General features: G+C 49.5%; 1 protein-coding gene and 1 pseudogene across 3 annotated transcripts; both read right to left on the reverse strand.

Annotated features, from left to right (window-relative positions):
- Positions 1–655: 655 nt before the first annotated feature.
- On the reverse strand, positions 656–8,188 carry Dtymk (deoxythymidylate kinase). Of its 3 annotated transcripts, none has more exons than XM_078018450.1 (5): positions 7,992–8,185; positions 6,379–6,487; positions 5,049–5,139; positions 3,766–3,891; positions 656–2,083 (listed from the first exon to the last, which is right to left on the reverse strand). In XM_078018450.1, the coding sequence occupies exons 1-5, from the start codon at positions 8,119–8,121 to the stop codon at positions 1,973–1,975; spliced, it is 567 nt and encodes a 188-aa protein (XP_077874576.1). In that variant the 5' UTR covers positions 8,122–8,185; the 3' UTR covers positions 656–1,972. The 3 variants fall into 3 exon arrangements, 2 of the variants coding, with proteins under 2 accessions (XP_077874576.1, XP_077874575.1); XM_078018449.1 differs by having other exon boundaries at positions 3,766–3,963; positions 7,992–8,181; XR_013424503.1 differs by lacking the exons at positions 656–2,083; positions 3,766–3,891 and having other exon boundaries at positions 6,280–6,487; positions 7,992–8,188.
- Positions 8,189–10,441: 2,253 nt separating this feature from the next.
- On the reverse strand, positions 10,442–11,185 carry LOC101957105 (signal peptidase complex subunit 2 pseudogene; annotated as a pseudogene).
- Between the last annotated feature and the right edge of the window lie 6,507 nt (positions 11,186–17,692).

The raw sequence follows: 17,692 nt of genomic DNA on the forward strand, positions 1-17,692 counted from the left end.
AATGTGTTTCCAGAGGCACCAGCACCCTCAGCTGTGTGCTGCCCCCCACCCACCCCACAGTGAAGATGCTGCAGTGGTCCTAGACAGCGGCTCACATGGGGTCCTCCACCTAATCCCACCTGCATAGCCCTCAGTATCTTGTCTGTTTAATTGGGGGTTGGGGGACGCTCTATGGTAGGGACAGAGAAAACCCAGAAATTTCTCTGTGGAGGGCAGATTCCACCAGGAAGTTTCCACAAACCATTGCATTGGAATTGTTTAAAAAGGGATTGAACGAGCCAAGCATGGTGGAGCACACCTATAATCCCAGCTTCTCGGGAGGATGGCAAGTCTGAGGCCAGCCTTGGCAGTTTAGCAAGGCCCTGACAAAAGGGGATAGGGATGTAGTTCTGTGGTAAAATATCCCTGAACACCCCCCTTCCCCAAATAGGGTAAAAGGAGGCCTGAGAATGGAAAGCTCTAAGGCTCTAAGAACAGCAGCAAGGGGCAACACCAATGTGTGTGGGGTGCAGGGCCTGTGCCACCTGGATGATGGTGCCCAGTGGGCTAGGATGCGGGGACTCCCTCTAGCAGCAGGGCCCTTCTCCATTCAGATGGGTCCCACTCGGCCAGCCACAGTGGACATCTGAGAACAAAAGAGCCCTGTGGACACAAGTGTAGGGTAATTTTTATTGGAGCTTGTAAGGAATTCAGAAAAACGGCAACCACTTGTCATTTCTAATGATCTCAATGATAACTGCTCAGAGTTATTAAAGTTTAATACAAAGGGTGCAGTGGGGCACTCCTATCATCTCAGCTACCTGGGAGGCTGAGGCAGGAGGATAGTGAGTTCAAAGCCATCCTCAACAGCTAAGCAAGGCCCTAAGCAACTTAACACCCTGTCTCAAAATACAAAATAAAACTGGGCATCGTGGTACATACCTGTGATCCCAGCAGCTCAGAACAGGTAGGAGGATTACAAATTCAAAGACAGCCTCAGCAACCTAGTGAGGCCCTAAGCAACTCAGTGAGACCATGTCCCTGAATCAAAATGGCTGGGGGTGTGGGATGGACTCAGTGGTTGAGTGCCCCTGGGTTCAATGCCCACCACCACCACCAAAAATTAAAAAGGACTAGAGATGTAACTCAGTGGTAAAGCACCCCTGGGTTCAATCCCTGGCAACAAAAAAAAGTGTCATGAGCCAACTGTGATGGAGCCCATCTGTGACTTCAGCTCCTCAGGAGCTGAGGCAGGGTTGCAAGTGTGAGGCCAACCTCAACAACTAAGCAAGGCCCTAAGTAACTTAGAACATCTCAAAAAGGACCGAGAATGTAACAGTGGTAAAGTGACTCCATGTTTAATCCCTGGTAACAAAAAGTTTAATATGAAGCCATCACTGCTGGAGCACACCTGTAATTCCAGCTACTCAGGAGGCTATGGCAGGAGGATTACAAGTGTGAGGCCAGCCTCAGCAACTAAATGAGGTCCTAAGTAACTTAGACTGTCTCAAAAAAAAAAAAAAGGATGGGATGTAACAGTGGTAAAGTGCCCCTGGGTTTAATCCCTGGTAATAAAAACAAAGTTTAATAAGAAACTGACTGTGGTGGAGCACACCTATAATCTCAGCTACTTGGGAGGCTGAGGCAGCAGGATTGCAAGTACGAGGCCAGCCTCAGCAACTTAGACCTTCTCAAAATAAAAAAGGACTGGGGGTGTAACAAGTTGGAAGTTAGTCTAGACAATTTAGCTCAAGAAAGGCTGGGGTGCAGCTCTGTTGGGAGAGCTCCCCTGAGCTCTGAGCCCTGTGCCACACACGCACATACCCACACTCAGGACATGGGAGTGGGCAGACGAGGACACTCTGCCACCCCACTTGGTACCCACACCTCCAAGGTCCATGGTGATGGGGTCCCCGGCATACCCAAGCCCTAAATTCCCCATGAGCTGAGGCGCACCAGGAGCAGGAACCCCAGGACCCCAGGGCGGGCCGGGTCACTTCCACAGCACCCCCAGTGGCCTTTGTGCAGCATTGCAGATGGCGTCCTCAGAGAGCGCACGGATCTCCTCGTGCACAGCCTCGATGCTCCTGGAAGCGTCGACTACCTGTTCCACAGGATGCAGAAGAGAAGACCATCACCACCTCCCTCTGCTCCACGTGCACGTGGTGACTGGTGGGCCAGAAGCTGGAAGGGCCAAATTAAATCCCCAGCACAGTGTGGGGACCCCTGGGACCCTTCACCCCACTTCCCTCACTGGCATCCACTCTGCTCTTAGGCAGGCCTGTGCTGTCCAGATGAAGTGTGCATGGACGCGGGCGGTGCCCACTGGAGCCTGTATCCGTGGGCAAGCTCACAGCAGAGCCTGAGGGCGCCTCCTGCAGTTCCTAAGCTAGGACCTGGAGGCAGTCCTGCTGGAGGGCAACTCCTCAGAACATGGGTGTTCTGAAGAAGAGGAGCATCTGCTTCCTGCACTGTCCCAGCACTGCCACGGGGCACCTGCACAGGACCAAGGGCCAGCCCAGAGAAACTCCTCTCCACCAGAAAGAAGGCAAGAGACAGAAGTGCCAGAATCTCCCATCAGTCTGCTCTTCTGCTGGGGGGCTGGTGGGGGCCTCGCATCTGTTAGGGCTGACAGAGACCCTTGGCAACAAATTCTTGAAAATACCAAAAGTGTACACGGCTCACAGAACCTAAGGCTTTCATGAACATGGTTGTGCAGGATAGAGGACAGTTTCTCAGGTGGCACCCCCCAGCCCCTCTAGGATGAGGTTAGAGGAACCAGCATCTATTCTAAAAAGCAAGACAGACGACAGAACTCAGGATGCTCTGCTCAGTGAGACCCAGAGGTGAGACGCACTCGCGAGCACAGACAGAGCCAGGCCAGCAGCACTGTCTACAAGCGAAGCCGGCCGAGCACCTCACCCTCACAGCTGCCAGGCTGAGCCCCAGGCCCTGCTCTGGAGGAGCTGGCCGCACAGGTGGTGCTGACCTACAGACTTCCCTGGCTGCCTGCCAAAGATACGCAGTGACAAGTGTCCAGGAGAAGTGGAACTGGGGTCAGGGTGGGAGCACACAGGGGAGCAGGGGCTGCTGGGAGGGCAGAGGTGCATCCTGGCAGGGAAGGTGGACGCAGCAGGTGTGAGGGCTGGAGGAGCAGGACTGGGGAGAAGCCAGGGCACGACACCGTCCTGAGCACGCGGAGATGGCTGAGCAGAGCCCCAGTGGCCCTGCACAGGGGACAGTGTGAGGCCCTGGGTCACATCTGTGCAGGAAGGCCAGTGTGACCATGGGTCAGCAAATGCATTCCATGAGCACAAGGAGTGAGACAGGCTGAGTACTGGGACTGCTGCGCTCCACCTTGACCATGATTCCTGAATGCAAAGACAATAAACCCAGGTGCTACTCCTGGGATGGCAGAGCAGAAGTAGTGTGAAGAACACGCAGGACTTCTGGTGCTACATGCACGCCCAAGTGGAGCGCGCTAGGCACATGCCCATGGGGGCCTGCAGAGCCGCAGGCCCACTGCCTCCTGGGACGACTCCTCAGACTCAACTGGCCCACCAGATGAGGCACCAGGCCTCTATCCCACAATTCATGGGGATCAGGGATGAGCATGAAGCTCAGTGGTAGAGCTGCCTGGCCAGCTTGAAACCCTGGGTTCACTCCTGAGCACACCACTAAACAAAACATCCTGCTGGACCCAGGAGCCTGCACAGCTGTGGGTTCCCACGGGTGGGAAACAGACGGAAACTACAGCAGCCCTGCCCTCTGCAATCCTAGACACACCTTCCAGTTCAGAGTCGAGTCTCCCATGAGCTGCTGGAAGCTCTGCAGTGCCCGTTCCTGGAAAGCTCTGTCCTCGTAGCGCTCACGACCAAACTCTCCCCGCGTGGCAGCATCTGCCAGCCCCAGCTGAAGGAACAGGATCAGATCAGGCTGGGGAAGGCCGACGTCTGGCTGTTTGCACCAATCCAGGGAGAAGTTCTGCCAACAAAGAACCCATCCATCAGAAAAAGAATGTTTTGCTTCAAAAGTCATTAAAAGGGGGAAAATGAGCCAGGCACGGTGGTACACACGCCTTAATCTCAGCAGCCCTGGAGCCTGAGGAAGGAGGATCACAAGTTCAAAGCTAGCCTCAGCAACTTAGTGAGGCCCTGTCTCAAAATAAAAAGGGCTAAAAGGGCTGGGGATGTGGCTCAGTGGTAAAGCATCCCTGGGTTTAATCCCTGTTACCAAAAAAACAAAAACAAAAAAAAATTAAAAAAAAAAACCCAAGAGCTACCATTTAGTAAGATACCAAAAGATAAGAATTCTTTCTTTCTTTCTTTCTTTTTTGGTGGTACTATGGATGGAACACGGGGGCACTCTATCACTAAGCCATACTCCCGCCTCCAAAATAAAAACCCTGAAACTGCTAATGCAAGGAAGGGATTTGGGAACCTAGACATCAAAAAAATGTAAGTGGTCCCTCCCATGTGGACCCGCATTGGGGTTGGATCCAACCTAACCAAAAACACAAACTGTTCAGATGCCTGAGGACACTGGGATGGCTGCTAACATTTTCTTTTTTCCCAGATGAGATTCTCTTCCTTAAAAGTCATTTTTTAGATGTATACTGAAACACAGAGGAACTACCAGTGTCTGATGTAGCAGAGAGCAAAGGTCCCCGAGACCAGGGTGGTGGTATTGGTGGCACTAAAACTCCTCAATGAAACGCAGGAAAAGGGAGCAGCACCGTCTCCAGTCATAGGTGCGTGGCAACAGCCCTGACCATAAGCTCAGGAGACGTGCTGCAAGCTCTGGTGGGAAAGCAAGGCACTGGATGGAAACACGTGGACCACCCTGAGAATACCTCAAAATGAATCACCAAGTAAAACACGGGGCTACGCCTCGAAAACAAGCTGCAGCAACACAAGTGTGTTCTTCCCATCGATAACCACCAAATTACTCACCACAGCAGTAAGAATCACAAACTCCACCGAGCGCTTTCAGGTGTGCAGCATATGGTGCCTGGAGCCAGGGCAGCTCCCATCCACACGCCTGGCATCCTGAGGCCAAGCAGCACTCACCTTCTTAGCACTTGTGAAGGCAACACCAGAAAACGCATATCTGTCCACAACGAGGGTGACACCCTGGCTCAGCTTCTCCTTCATGGATGGCCTAAAACACAGAGGGTGCTCCTGAGCCCTGGAACTGGTCCCAGGCCTGAGTGGTCAAGTTCCAATCATCCTGATTATGCAGCTCAGAAAACCCACAGGTACTGGCCACAGCACAGCCCAGACACAGAGAGACGGAGAGCTGGTGCCACCAGGGCACTCCCAGCAAAACCTGCACACAGCAACGAATGCCGACCCAGGCGGCAAGGGCAGGCACACTCACCGTCTGCCCACGAGAAACTGGGCGCAGAGAGCAAATGGCTGAGCCAGCAGGGACCCATCCACACTCCTGCCCACAGGCTGGGACTACAAGGACAGGGTGCTCTTGACCAAACAGACACAGGCCCACCATCATGCCCAAGGCTCAAGATCTCAGAAGGACATGGAGTCAAGAGGCCTGGCATTAGTAAGAAGCCCAGCTGAAGCCAGGAGACTAGTGAGATGCACACAGATCTGTGCCCAGAGCACAACTCTCCCCCATGTGCAGGGTCTGTGGCAGCCTGAGAGCAAGCTGCACAACCACATTAGTGTCTAAAAAGCACACTGCATGTGCATGTTGTCTACACATACATGTAAGTAGAAACGTCTCAAAGAGTGTGCCCCGATAAATTAACACTGAATCAATCTGCCACAGAGATAAGAGGAACGCGGGACCACACCCTCAGGGAGTCTGTGCATGCCTACAGTGAGGAGGTGCACTCAGCGAGGTGGCATACGGTTCACGTGAACACACACTGTGAACACTGGTTGACACACACCAACACTGCCACCAACCCTCATGGATGAAACACCGTGACATGACAGATACATCACAGGGCAAACTGGGGAGGGGGTATGTAGGAACTCTACTGTTTGAACAGTTTTTCTGTGTGTCTAACACTATCTTCTAAAAAATTAAGTCTAGGGCTGAGGCTGAAGCTCAGTGGCAGAGTGCTTGCCTAGCACGTTTGAGGCGCTGGGTTCCATCCTCAGCACAACATAAAAAAATAAACAAACAAAATATAGGTATGCTGCCCATCTATACCTACAAGAAAATTTCTTAAAAATTAAATCTATGGGGGTTTGTTAGGAGAAGGCCACGCAGGGATGTCCTTGGGGAACTGTGCCACCTCTGCCCACAGGACTGCTGAGGGAAGATCCTCACACATGAAGACGACACCCAGGCAGGTGTGCAGGGCCACTCTGGGCGAGAACTGTGTGCTCTGAGGAGCAGAGCCAGGCGGCCGCAGTGCGCACCACTCACACATGCTCCCAGCGATTTGCAGAGAAGAGCAGGTGCACCGAGTGGTCCTCCAGTTCACTTTTCTTTTCCAAGTAGGAACTCAGAAGTTTGCCAATTTCAGTTGATCTTTCTAGGACAAAAAGAAAAAAACACAAATATTTGTGAGGTTAGTTCATTTAATTTAGAATATAGTTTATGTTAAATTTCTCATCCTGGACTCAAGTCTAATTACTCAGTTTTACTTTACTAAATCTCTGGACAGGTTCAGATTGCCCCAGGAAGCCAAAGAGTTTCCCTGAGAAAAACAGTAATATGCAGAGGCCTTGAAGAAAGTAATTCAGGAAGAAGAAAGGTTGTGACATCACAGAAGTGAGGTCTGAGGACTAGCTGGCTAGAAGCCTGGATCCCCCCCACCCATTTCCTAACCCTGTTTTATATGCTATCTCTTGATGGAATACTGCTGGTTATATTTCCATAAACCTTTCCAGAGTCAATGCTTTCCTTTACTAACAATATGGGGCTGGGGGTGTTGCTCAGTGGCAGAGGGTGCTTAACATGCAGCGTCTTGGGTTCCATCCCGCATACCTAAAAAATTAAAAACAAAGACAAAACCCAAAAGTGAGAGTGAAGAGCAGATTGTGCCTAGCCCTGAGTCACTCCACCTTGTAAAGCAGCTGTTTGCCACAAGCTGCTCTATCATGAGCACTGGTGCCAGAGTAGGTGACTCCACACCTTGTTAGCACAAGTGAACAGCCACCATCTGCCCAGGACCACCATAAAGCACAAACTGGCAAAGAAGTTGTGCTAATAAAAACGACCACCTGTGAACTTACTGATCAGAGCATTTGGACGCTTGGGTTTATCCACGCCATAAAAACAAAAACAAGCCCTTGAAATCATCTAAAATACAAAGTAATCCTCTCACATGAAATGCACAAGAGGAGGAGCACCCCAAGACTGGTTGCCGCACACAACCAACCAGACCTCAGATCATCTCAACAGAGGGCAACAGGTAATGAACCTGCGATTTCTGACCACCTCCCTACTCCAACTGGACCCTGGCCTAGTGTTAGTTCTGGGCCTTCCAGCTCCGCACCCTGAACAAGTTCTTGTTCCTGAGGTTATCTGACCACATACAGTGACTCTTTGCTTTGGTATCTGCTCTCTGACTTTGGTCAGCTCAGCCTCCTGAACCCCTGTGGTCACCTTAATCTTGAATTTAGCTTTCTGTATTTTATTTACAGATTTTCACATAAATTGTGAGTTGCGAGTTGAGTGCTCTAGCGTTAGGAATTAAGGTTGGCGTAAACAACTTGTGATTGCCTGTCCTATGACCACCGTGCGACCCGAGGGCCCAGTGCAGAGCAGCTGATGAAAACGGTGCAGCCTCTGAATTTACTGTCACGCAGTAAGTCCTGACACTGTGGAAAGACACCAGCGTGCTCGGTCTACGTTGACAACGGGGTGGCTCCGGCAAGACAGTGAGGCTGGGGAAGTTCGCGGGGGATGCGGCAGCGACCGGCTCGCAGCGGGAAGGGGAAGCGCGGCCACCCCGCCCCGCCCCGCCCCACCCCGCGCCACCCCGCGCAGCAGCTCCGCGCAGTCGCCCACCCGCCTCGCCGGCCCGCGCGCACCGGGGAAGCGCAGCAGCTCAGCGCGGTGGCCCGCGGCGCACAGCGCAGCCACCAGCTTGCGGCCCTGCGTGCTCTTGCCCGCGCGGTCCACACCCTCCAGCACAATCAGCGCCCCACGACGTCCCGCCATGTCGTCCAGCGCGCGCTCGGCGGAGCTCCCGCCAACCCCCGCGCCCGCATCCGCGGCGCACGCCAGGATTGGCTGGGGCCGGGGAGGGGCGGGCCGGCGCCTGCGCCTCGGGCGGCACCGCCCCTTCCGGGCCGCGGTCGGCGCGGGCGGATGCCGGCGCTGGCTCGGGTGCCCGCCGAGCGTGGGCCTGCGCGTGCCCCGCGCCTCCGGGCTCGCTGGGCGGCGCCAGTGCGTCTGCGCGCGCGGCGGCGCGTGGTGCTGGAAGTCCTGCTCCTCCGGCCAGCACGGTCCAGGCTGGCCTCTTGGCAGTTCCAGAAACACGCGGGTCAATAAGGCTTCCCTCCTCCCCCAGAGCACGGCCTGCGGCGCCTGGGCAAAGAGCGGCCGGGGTTCGCCCCCGACCCTCCGGGCGGAGCGGCCGGGTGCCGAGGGCTGTCGCCTGCCCGGGTGTCTGGCGGCGCCGACCCGCAGTGGAGCTCCTGGCTGGTTTCCGATGTCCCGGACACCGGCGTCCTGCGCCCGGTGGTCAGCAGCACTCAGGTCCCTGGCTGCCCGGCCGCAGCCAGGCCTCATTTGGTGATGTCTAGGGACATTTTGTCATGGCCGGCTGCGCGCGGCCTTCAGGACCTCAGGTTTCTGGCTGCCCGACCAGAGCTCGAGCTCAGGAGCCCGTCTGCCGGCGGTCGGCAGGACATCACTCTGCACTCTGCCCAGCAGGGGCCGCCAAGTCGCAGAAGTTTCTCCGTAGCTTGGGCTAGATCTGGGCAACTCCTACACTTTGAGGGCATTTTTCTTGGGAGGCAGTCAGAAATGTGAGAAGCTTGAGGCTGTTCTCTAGTGAGCTCTTTCCTTTTTTCCCACTTTAAAAAAAATTTGTTCTGATTAGTTCTACCTGACAGTAGAATGCACTTTGCATCATACATATATGGAGGGTGACTTCTTATTCTTCTGGTTGTAGATGTAGAATCACACTGGTCGCGTAGTTCCATGTGCACAGAGGGTAGTAATGTCCACTCCATTCTACTATCCTTCCTACCCAGTGTCCCTCCCCTCCCTTCACTCCTAATCCAAAGTAACTCTATTCTTCCCTAGCCCCCCACCCCTTATTGTGAATTACCATCCGCATATCAGAGAGAACCCTGGGCCTTTGGTTTTGGGGGATCGGCTTATTTTGCTTAGCATGATAGTCTAGCTTCATCCATTTACCTGCAAGTGCCATAATTTCATTCTCCTTAAAGGCTGAGTAATATTCCATTGTGTATATGTACCACATTTTCTTTATCCATTCATCTGTTGAAGGACATCTAACTTGGTTCCATAGTTTAGCTATTGTGAGTTGAGCTGCTATAAACATTGATGTGGCTGGTTCACTGTAGTATTTTATACCCAAAGGACTTAAAATGTTGATTTTAAGTCCTTTGGGTATAAAATAAGGAGTGGGGTAGCTGAGTCAAATGGTGGTTCCATTCCAAGCTTTCTGAGAAATCTCCATACTGATTTCCAGAGTGGTGGTACCAATTTGCAGATCCACCAGCAATGTATGACTGTACCTTTTCCCCACATCCTCACCAACATTTATTGTTAATTATATTCTGATAATTGCCATTCTGACTGGAGTGAGATGGAATCTTAGAGTAGTTTTGATTGGTATTTTTCTAATTGCTAGGAATGTTGAACATTTTTTCTTTCACATCTTCTTTCCTTTTATTGAAAAAAATTTTAGAAAATGGGATTGGCCTTAATAAAGGGCGCAAACAAATCAACAGGAATATACTATGGAAAACAGACAATATAAAATAAAAAATGTCACTGGCCTCTTCAGTTGGTTAAGAACAGAAAATGTTTAACAGGCAGGTCTGTTTTAGACAAATTTAAAAGCTATATTTTGTGGGCTTTTTTTGTAGTTTCCCTAAGTCAGATATATACACACCCACAAAAATGGTGTGTGAGGAAAGCTGTCATACACAAGAAGTTGTATCCTGAATTCTTCAGGAAACAGTTGTTGAAACAGGAATTAACACGAAGTCAGCAACAAGTTAACAATTTTTTAAAATTGAGTCTTCAAATGCTGCATGGCCCAAAGCTAAACTATAGAAAGTAATACTAGGTACAAAAAAAAAAAAAAAAAAGTTTTGTACAGCTTTTAGCAAGAATGCTTTTCCAAAGCAAGTCAAAACAACACAATCAGCAGACCAAGGAAGCTACAGCTAGAAATAAGATCTACAACTTCTCGTATCCGTGCTAGAAAATCCTACTTTTCCAGAGAGACTAAAATTTCAGGACAAAAAAGGGACATTTTAAACATTTCTTTCTTTACCCATTTTAAGTTCTGTTTCTTCCCCCACCCATCCAGTAATAAAGCATGATCCAGCAGAAAGAGGGCTGCTTTTAGAATTGGCTATTTTATTTTTCTTTCTGTGGCAAGACTGGATATTTCAGGCTCCTTTGCATCTAAGACCAGTGTCCCACCGTGGTCAAAAAACTTGGCGTTAGATTTGGTGCATTCGGCTTCCTGCTGCTGCTTGGTTCTGCCACTGATGAAGGTCAGTTTCAGTGTATATTTATCATCAAACCTTTTGAGACTGGAGGACAGTTGCCAAATATCATCAGGATCCATCCCAGTAGGATCCTTCCTGTGAGCCACAAGAAAGATGCTCTTCTCCTTATATGAGGTATAAATGGTCAGAATCCCCATCATCACAAAATAGGATATGACACACAGAGCCAAAACTGGCTTGAACTCTGGAAAGGGGTGCATATAATCCCAAATCAAAGCCACTATGGCAAAAACAAAAAAACAAAAAACAGGAAATGGTGCAGATGGTGAGGCAACATCAATTAGCCCAAAATTCTGCACATACTTGTACTTTTCCAGAAGTACCTTTTTGGCAGAATCATCCAAAGAGTTTTTCACAGCTGATCCATCCTATTTGTTAATTTTTACAGGCTTATCATCAATTTTCCACTTATCTAACCAGCCACTATGGCTGCCGCCTGTCCCACAGCTGGGGCCACCACCACTTCTCCTGCCCTGTGCTGCTGCGGACAACTTGTCTCTGAACATTTTTTTTTTTTGTATATTTGTTGATTGATTTTATTTCTTCTGAGAAGTTCCTTAGCCCATTTATGGATTAGGTTATTTTATTTTATTTTGGTGTTAAGTTTTTTTGGTTTTTTTTTTTTTTTTTTTGTGTGTGTGTGTGTGTAAGTAATTGGAGTTCTTTCTTTTTGCCTACCTGGGGTAGGGCATGCTGAGCACACACCACAGCCCCTGCTGAGGGAGAGACTCTGGGGAGCTTTCCAGGTGAATAGTAGGGGCATCTAGGGCACTGGCAAGTCGGGCAGCGGTTTCCAACTTCCTTGCTGCGTTGCTGCCTAGGAATGGCAGAGCTGCTGCGTATATCTGTGGTTTCTTTTCTTTTCTTTTTTTTTTTTTTAAAGACAGAGTGAGAGAGAGGGGGGGACAGAGAGAGAGAGAGAATTTTAACATTTATTAATTTTTTCTTAGTTCTCGGCGGACACAACATCTTCGTTTGTATGTGGTGCTGAGGATCGAACCCGGGCCGCATGCATGCTAGGCGAGCGCGCTACCGCTTGAGCCACATCCCTAGCCCTATCTGTGGTTTCTTAACTCAACCCTGCCTTGTTGGTTTGAGGCTGTGGAATGATGTTGGTTGTGTATTCCCGATTTTTTGTTTCCTTCCTGGAGCTTCATTATGTGGCTTCCAAAGAAGGCACATCCTGCTCAGGCAGACTCTTTTAAAGAGAGAGAGAGAGAGTTTTTTAATATTTATTGTTTAGTTTTTGGTGGACACAACATCTTTATCTGTATGTGGTGCTGAGGATCCAACCCAGAGCAGCGCGCATGCCAGGCGAGCGCACTACTGCTTGAGCCACGTCCCCAGCCCTCAGCTGACTCTTCACAAGCATAGCCTGCCTGGGGCTGTGGGAGCAAGTGTCTTCTGATCACAGACGCTGACTGGTGAATACAGGAATGTGCACACAAAGATGTGGACAGGGTTTGGGGTGGTGAGTGGCCATTGGTGGGTGGGCATGCGGGGCCTATTAGGTTCTCTCTACTTTTGTTTGAGATTTTCCACTAAAAAGGGTAAAGGGACAGCAGCCCACTTGTACCAGTGCCCTTATCTCAGAGGGAGCATGCCGCAGCTTCGTCTCTTAGGAATAATGTCAACATGCTCACCACCAGCTGCCTTCCTCCCTGTTATTCTGCTTCTGCAGATGGAGTAGCTGAGGCTGAAGTTTATTTTCTCACAGCTCTGAACACGCAAGGTCTCGGAGCAAGACAGATGCCTGCTGAGAGCTGTCCTGGTCACTGCATCCTCACTGGGCAGAGGGCAGCACCCTCTGGTGTCTCTTCCTCTTATTTAGGCACCAGCCCTGTAGAGTGGCTCCCATCCTTGTGACCTTTGTTTCCACCTGAAAGTCCTATCTCCACAGTCACAATGGGGGTTAGGGCTTCAACAGAAGGGGCACTAATCTACTTCCCAAATAGGACTGTTTCGGGCCTGGCTCTGCCAGCCAAACCCCGCTCCCCAGCCAGCCCTCCTTGCCATGAGGACAGGTGTTTGAGTTCCTGTCCTTGGAAAGAGCACTTGCAGCTGGTGTGCACCTCAGACCTCGGTGGGCATCCTTCTGCTCCGTCTCCCAGATACCTTGTCATGCAAAGGTGAGCCCTTTGGTGGACAGACACTGCCAGAAGGAAGTTGGGCCCGAGTGACCTCACGGAGCAGAGCTGGCCTCCTGCCTGAGCTATCTACATAAAGAAGCACAGTCTGTCTTTCCTGAGCTTGGGCTTCAGTTGGATTTCTTAGAACAGCTTGGGCTTCCCTGGTAGTACTGGTTCTCAGTTGATTTTACCCCTAAGGGGGCATTTGGTGATGTTCAGGGACACTTTGTCATGACTTGAGGGGTGGGTGCTAGAAAATAAAGTAAAAATAGAAACACAAGATTACCCTCACAGCATAGTTATTGAGCCTCTTTTGGGGGATACTGGGGATTATTTTTTATTTTGAGACAGAGTCTCACTGAGTTGCTGAGGCTAGATTTGAACTTGCAATCATCCTGCCTCAGCTTCCCACGGTACTGGGATCACAGGTGTGTGCTTGATGAGTTAGGGAGCCTCAAAGGTCGATTGTGTGAAGGTGGAGACACTGTCTTATAAGCACAGTAGAGGCACAGGGGTCTTCCCTCTGTCAGTCTCTAAATCAGGATTGCAAGAGGGGTTGGCATTGTCCTGTGTCAAAGAAGGAAGACAAGTTGAATCTGGAAGAAGTTGTTTTCGATATATGTTATAAAAAGCACCAGGGACCAAACCCAGAGCTTCAGGTCTGCTGAGCTGGCCCTGTACCACTGAGCTACATCCCAGTCCTCAATATCTTTATTTATATTTTATATATATATATATATATATATATATATATATATATATATATATTTAGATGAAATAGGTAAAGGGCATACAGAAGAAAATGTTGAAAAGGATATAAATAGCCAAACAATATGTAAATAATACTTAGCATCTCTTCACATTCACATTTAGGAATTACAATGAGAGGGGCTGGAGTTGTAGCTCGGTGGTAGAGCACTTGCCTAGCATTTGTGATGTGCTGGGTTTGAGCCTCAGAACCACACAAAAATGAGTAAAATAAAGGTATTATTTCCATCTACAACCCAAAAATATTTTTAGTAAAAGAATTACAATGAAAACTTTGAAGTTTGTTGCTGCTACTTTTTCTTTTGTTCATCTCAAGTTAGAGGTTTTTGTTTTGTTTTGTTTTTTAAGCCTGATGAAACCTGGAGTTGGTGAAAATACAAAAACTACAGGTGCAGTGTCAGTTGGCCTAAATATCCTCAGCTGTCTGAAGCGTCATATTTAGAAGGTGGTACAGTCTTTGAAGCAGCAATGCTGTTTCTGATGTGAATCTTGAAGCCCTGAGGAGCCCATGTGGTAGGCAGGCGATGACCTTTTCAGCCTTGTATGGTGACCTAGGGTCTAATTCCCCCCTGGGTACTTGGTTGGCCCCCATGACTCTCTGGGCCAGTGGAATATCATCAGATGAAGTCTTGGAACAACCATGGTGCTGTCCTGCAGCCCCATCCTAGCCTCCTTTGGACCTATTTCTGGAGTCCCCGACCATCAGGTAAGGTGTCCTACTAGCTGGGACCTCAGGTAGGTGTTGTGGTCCATGATGACAGCTGAACACAGTCTTCTAGGCACTCGGTGAATGAGATGTCAGTAGATGTATATCGAATAGAATTCCACAGTTGAGTCCTTATGAAATCCCTGCCTGAGAAACTGTGGGACACACTACAGTGGTTCTCCTAAGGCATTAAATTTTCAAGTAGTCCATCATTCGGTTCTCGATAACTGGACTGAGGGATACCTATAGCTATGTGTATAAGCTTGTTCATGGGTCATAATATATGTAAATGAGAAATTGGAAACAATGGAAGTAGTGTCTGTCACCAAGGAGTCTTCGGAGGGGTGTACACCAACACAGTGGAGTGTACCTGGTCAGCAGGCTGAAAGAGTGGTGAAGGGTGGCCACTGTTTCTGGACAGTGTTCAGAACATGAGAAACAGAAGCTGAAGTCCCAGTGACTGGAGAGGCTGAGGCAGGAGGATCACCAGTTCCAGGCAAGCCTGGGTAACTTAGTGAGACCCTGTCTCAAAATAAGAAACAAGTGGGCTGGGGCTGGGGCTCAGCGGTAGTGCACTTGCCTGGCATGTGGGAGGCACGGGGTTCGATTCTCTGCACTGCATATAAATAAATAAAATAAAGGTCTATCAACAACTAAAAACAAATATTTAAAAAAATAAGAAATAAAACAGCTGGGGGGTGTAGCTTAGTGATAGAGCATCCCTGGGTTCAAGCCCTAGTTCTGGAGGGAAAATAAAACAGACCTGAACTGATGACCTCACCAAACAAGATATTCAGATGCCAAATATACCTATGAAAACCTGTTCCACACCCAGGTCATTAAGGAATTGCAGATCAAAACAATGAGGTACTTCCCCACCTTTATTAGAATGGCTGTGATCCAGAACTCTGACCACACCGGACACTGTGAGAAGAAGGAGCAGCAGGAGCGCTCATTCCTTGCTCCTGGGAATGAAAGATAGCAGGGCCCCTGCAGAAGACCACCCGGCACTTCTGTACAGAACCAGTCTCACCAGATGGCCAGTATTTACCCGAATGAGTTGAAAACTATGTCCACAGAAAAAAACCTGCACACAAAGGGTTATAGCATCTCTATTTACAATTGTCAAAATTTAAAGCAACCAAGAGGTCCTTCAATAGGTGAATCCATAAACTGTAGTAACTCATTCACTGGAATGTCTTTCAGATTAAAAAGCCATGAACTGGGCTGGGGCTGTAGCAGTGGTGGAGCGCTTACCTACCATGTGTGAGGCACTGGGTTTGATTCAGAACCACATATAATAAATACAGTCCACTGACAACTAAAAAAAATATTTAAAAAAAAGGAATGAACTATCCAATCACAAAAAGATATGGAGGAACCTTACGTGTGTATTGGTATGTGAAAGGAGTCATCTAATAAGACTGCACACTATATGATTCAGAAAAAGGCAAATTTTCCAGACATGGAGACAGTAAAATGAACCACAGATGCAAGATGCTGAAGGGGAAAGGGAGCTGGGTGAGTTGGTGGAGCACAGGAGACTTAGGGCAGTGAAACTATTGTGTGTGCTGTGGTGGGGATACTTGACATGCACCTGCCAAAATCCACAGACTATTTCACACCAAGAGTGAACCCTAAATGTAGACTATGGGATGTAGTTAATAATAATGTATCAGTATGACTTCATCCATTGTAACAAAGGTACCCTGAGAATGGAAAATATTTGTAATACAGGAAATTGTGGGGGAGGGGCCATGGAAACTACTTTCTGCTCAATTTTTAGGAAATCGAAAAAATAGTAGTGATAATAAATGAAGTGGTAGCATGCAGCCTTGTGTCTGCTTTCTTATTAGGCATTAGATGCGTCCAGTTTGATGTACCCTAAATAACACCTGGATCCATTCCGATGACTTCCCAGGCTGGCACTTTAGGGAGGTGGGAAGCTTTACCACTTCCTCTATGGTTTGACTGTTCATAATGAGCACAGAACTGGCAAGAATACATGCTTCTGGGCTGGGGATGTGGCTCAAGCGGTAGCGCGCTCACCTGGCATGCGTGCGGACCGGGTTCGATTCTCAGCACCACATACAAACAAAGATGCTGTGTCCACCGAAAACTAAAAAATAAATATTAAAATTCTCTCTTTCTCTTAAAAAAAAATACATGCTTCTGTTTCCCAATAATTGGGAAGGGGAAGAATTTACAGGAGGGAAGAAAGCCTTAAAAATGAACTTTATTTTGGTACTAGGGATTGACTCTGGGACACTTTACCACTGAGTGACAGTCCCAGTCTTTTTTGAGAGGGTCCTGCTAAATTGCTGAGGTTGGCTTTGAACTTGCTGTCCTCCTGCTTCAGCCTCTGGAATCAATGGGATTACTGGCATGAGCCACAATAGTTGGCAAAAATGAATTTTATTTAATTTTTGCAGTGCTACCGATGGAACCCAGGGTTTTACTCATGGTAGGCAAGTGCTTTACCACTGAGTGCCACCCGACCCCTTAAAAATGCTGCTGCTTTTGTGTGTGTGTGTGTGGTGCTGGGGATTGAAAAAATACATTTTAAATAATGAAAGTCCTGATTCTTTAGTCAGTTATGCTAGCTTTTACAACCAACAACCTTGAGTCTCGGGGGTCAAGGGTGTCAGCCAGAGTGTAGGCCTTCTGCAACTCTCTTCACTTGGAGCCTCAGGATATCATGCACCTCTGACTCCCATGAAGTCACAGAGTAGAGGCAGGGCTGGCACTTCACCCAGGAAGCTCTGCTAAGATTTCTCGCAGGGGATGGACTGGAGGAAGACAAATGCAGAGACTGGGTAGCACTAGCCACGATACTCTGGACACAAAAAAATCACCCTTACTTGGTCTACCCAAACAACACAAAACACACACATTGGGTGCTGGGGATTGAACCCAGGGAGCTCTACCGCTGAGTCACATCCCCAGTCCTTTTTATCTTTATTTTAAGAGAGGATCTGGCCAAGCTGCTTAGGGCCTCGCTAAATTGCCGATGCTGGCTTTGAACGTGCGATCCTCCGGCTGGCTTCAGGCTCCGGAGCAGCAGGGATTCAGGGCGTGCGGCTTAACCACGCCCGGCTCACACCTAGACAAGTTCTGACGGCCCTTTCCGGGTAATTCTGCAGGCACCGTGGTGAGCAACTCTGCACAGCGTCTTCCTGGGGGCTGCATCCTTCACACTGCCGCAGAAGCACCTGCGCGCCAGGTGAGATCCGGCACCCAGGTGAGCGTGACGTTCTCCTGCGCAGCGGGGTGCGGGGAAGGGCGGCCCCGCACGCGGCCCCCGGCAGCGCGCGTCCCGCCAGCGCCCGGCACACCACGTGTCAGCGCCGTCCAGGGGCAGGCCGGCCCCTCCCCCCGCCGGCCGGAAGCGGGGGATGGCCCCGCCCCCG

Source organism: Ictidomys tridecemlineatus, chromosome 7, assembly GCF_052094955.1.
Source record: "Ictidomys tridecemlineatus isolate mIctTri1 chromosome 7, mIctTri1.hap1, whole genome shotgun sequence".
NCBI classification, from domain to species: domain Eukaryota; kingdom Metazoa; phylum Chordata; class Mammalia; order Rodentia; family Sciuridae; genus Ictidomys; species Ictidomys tridecemlineatus.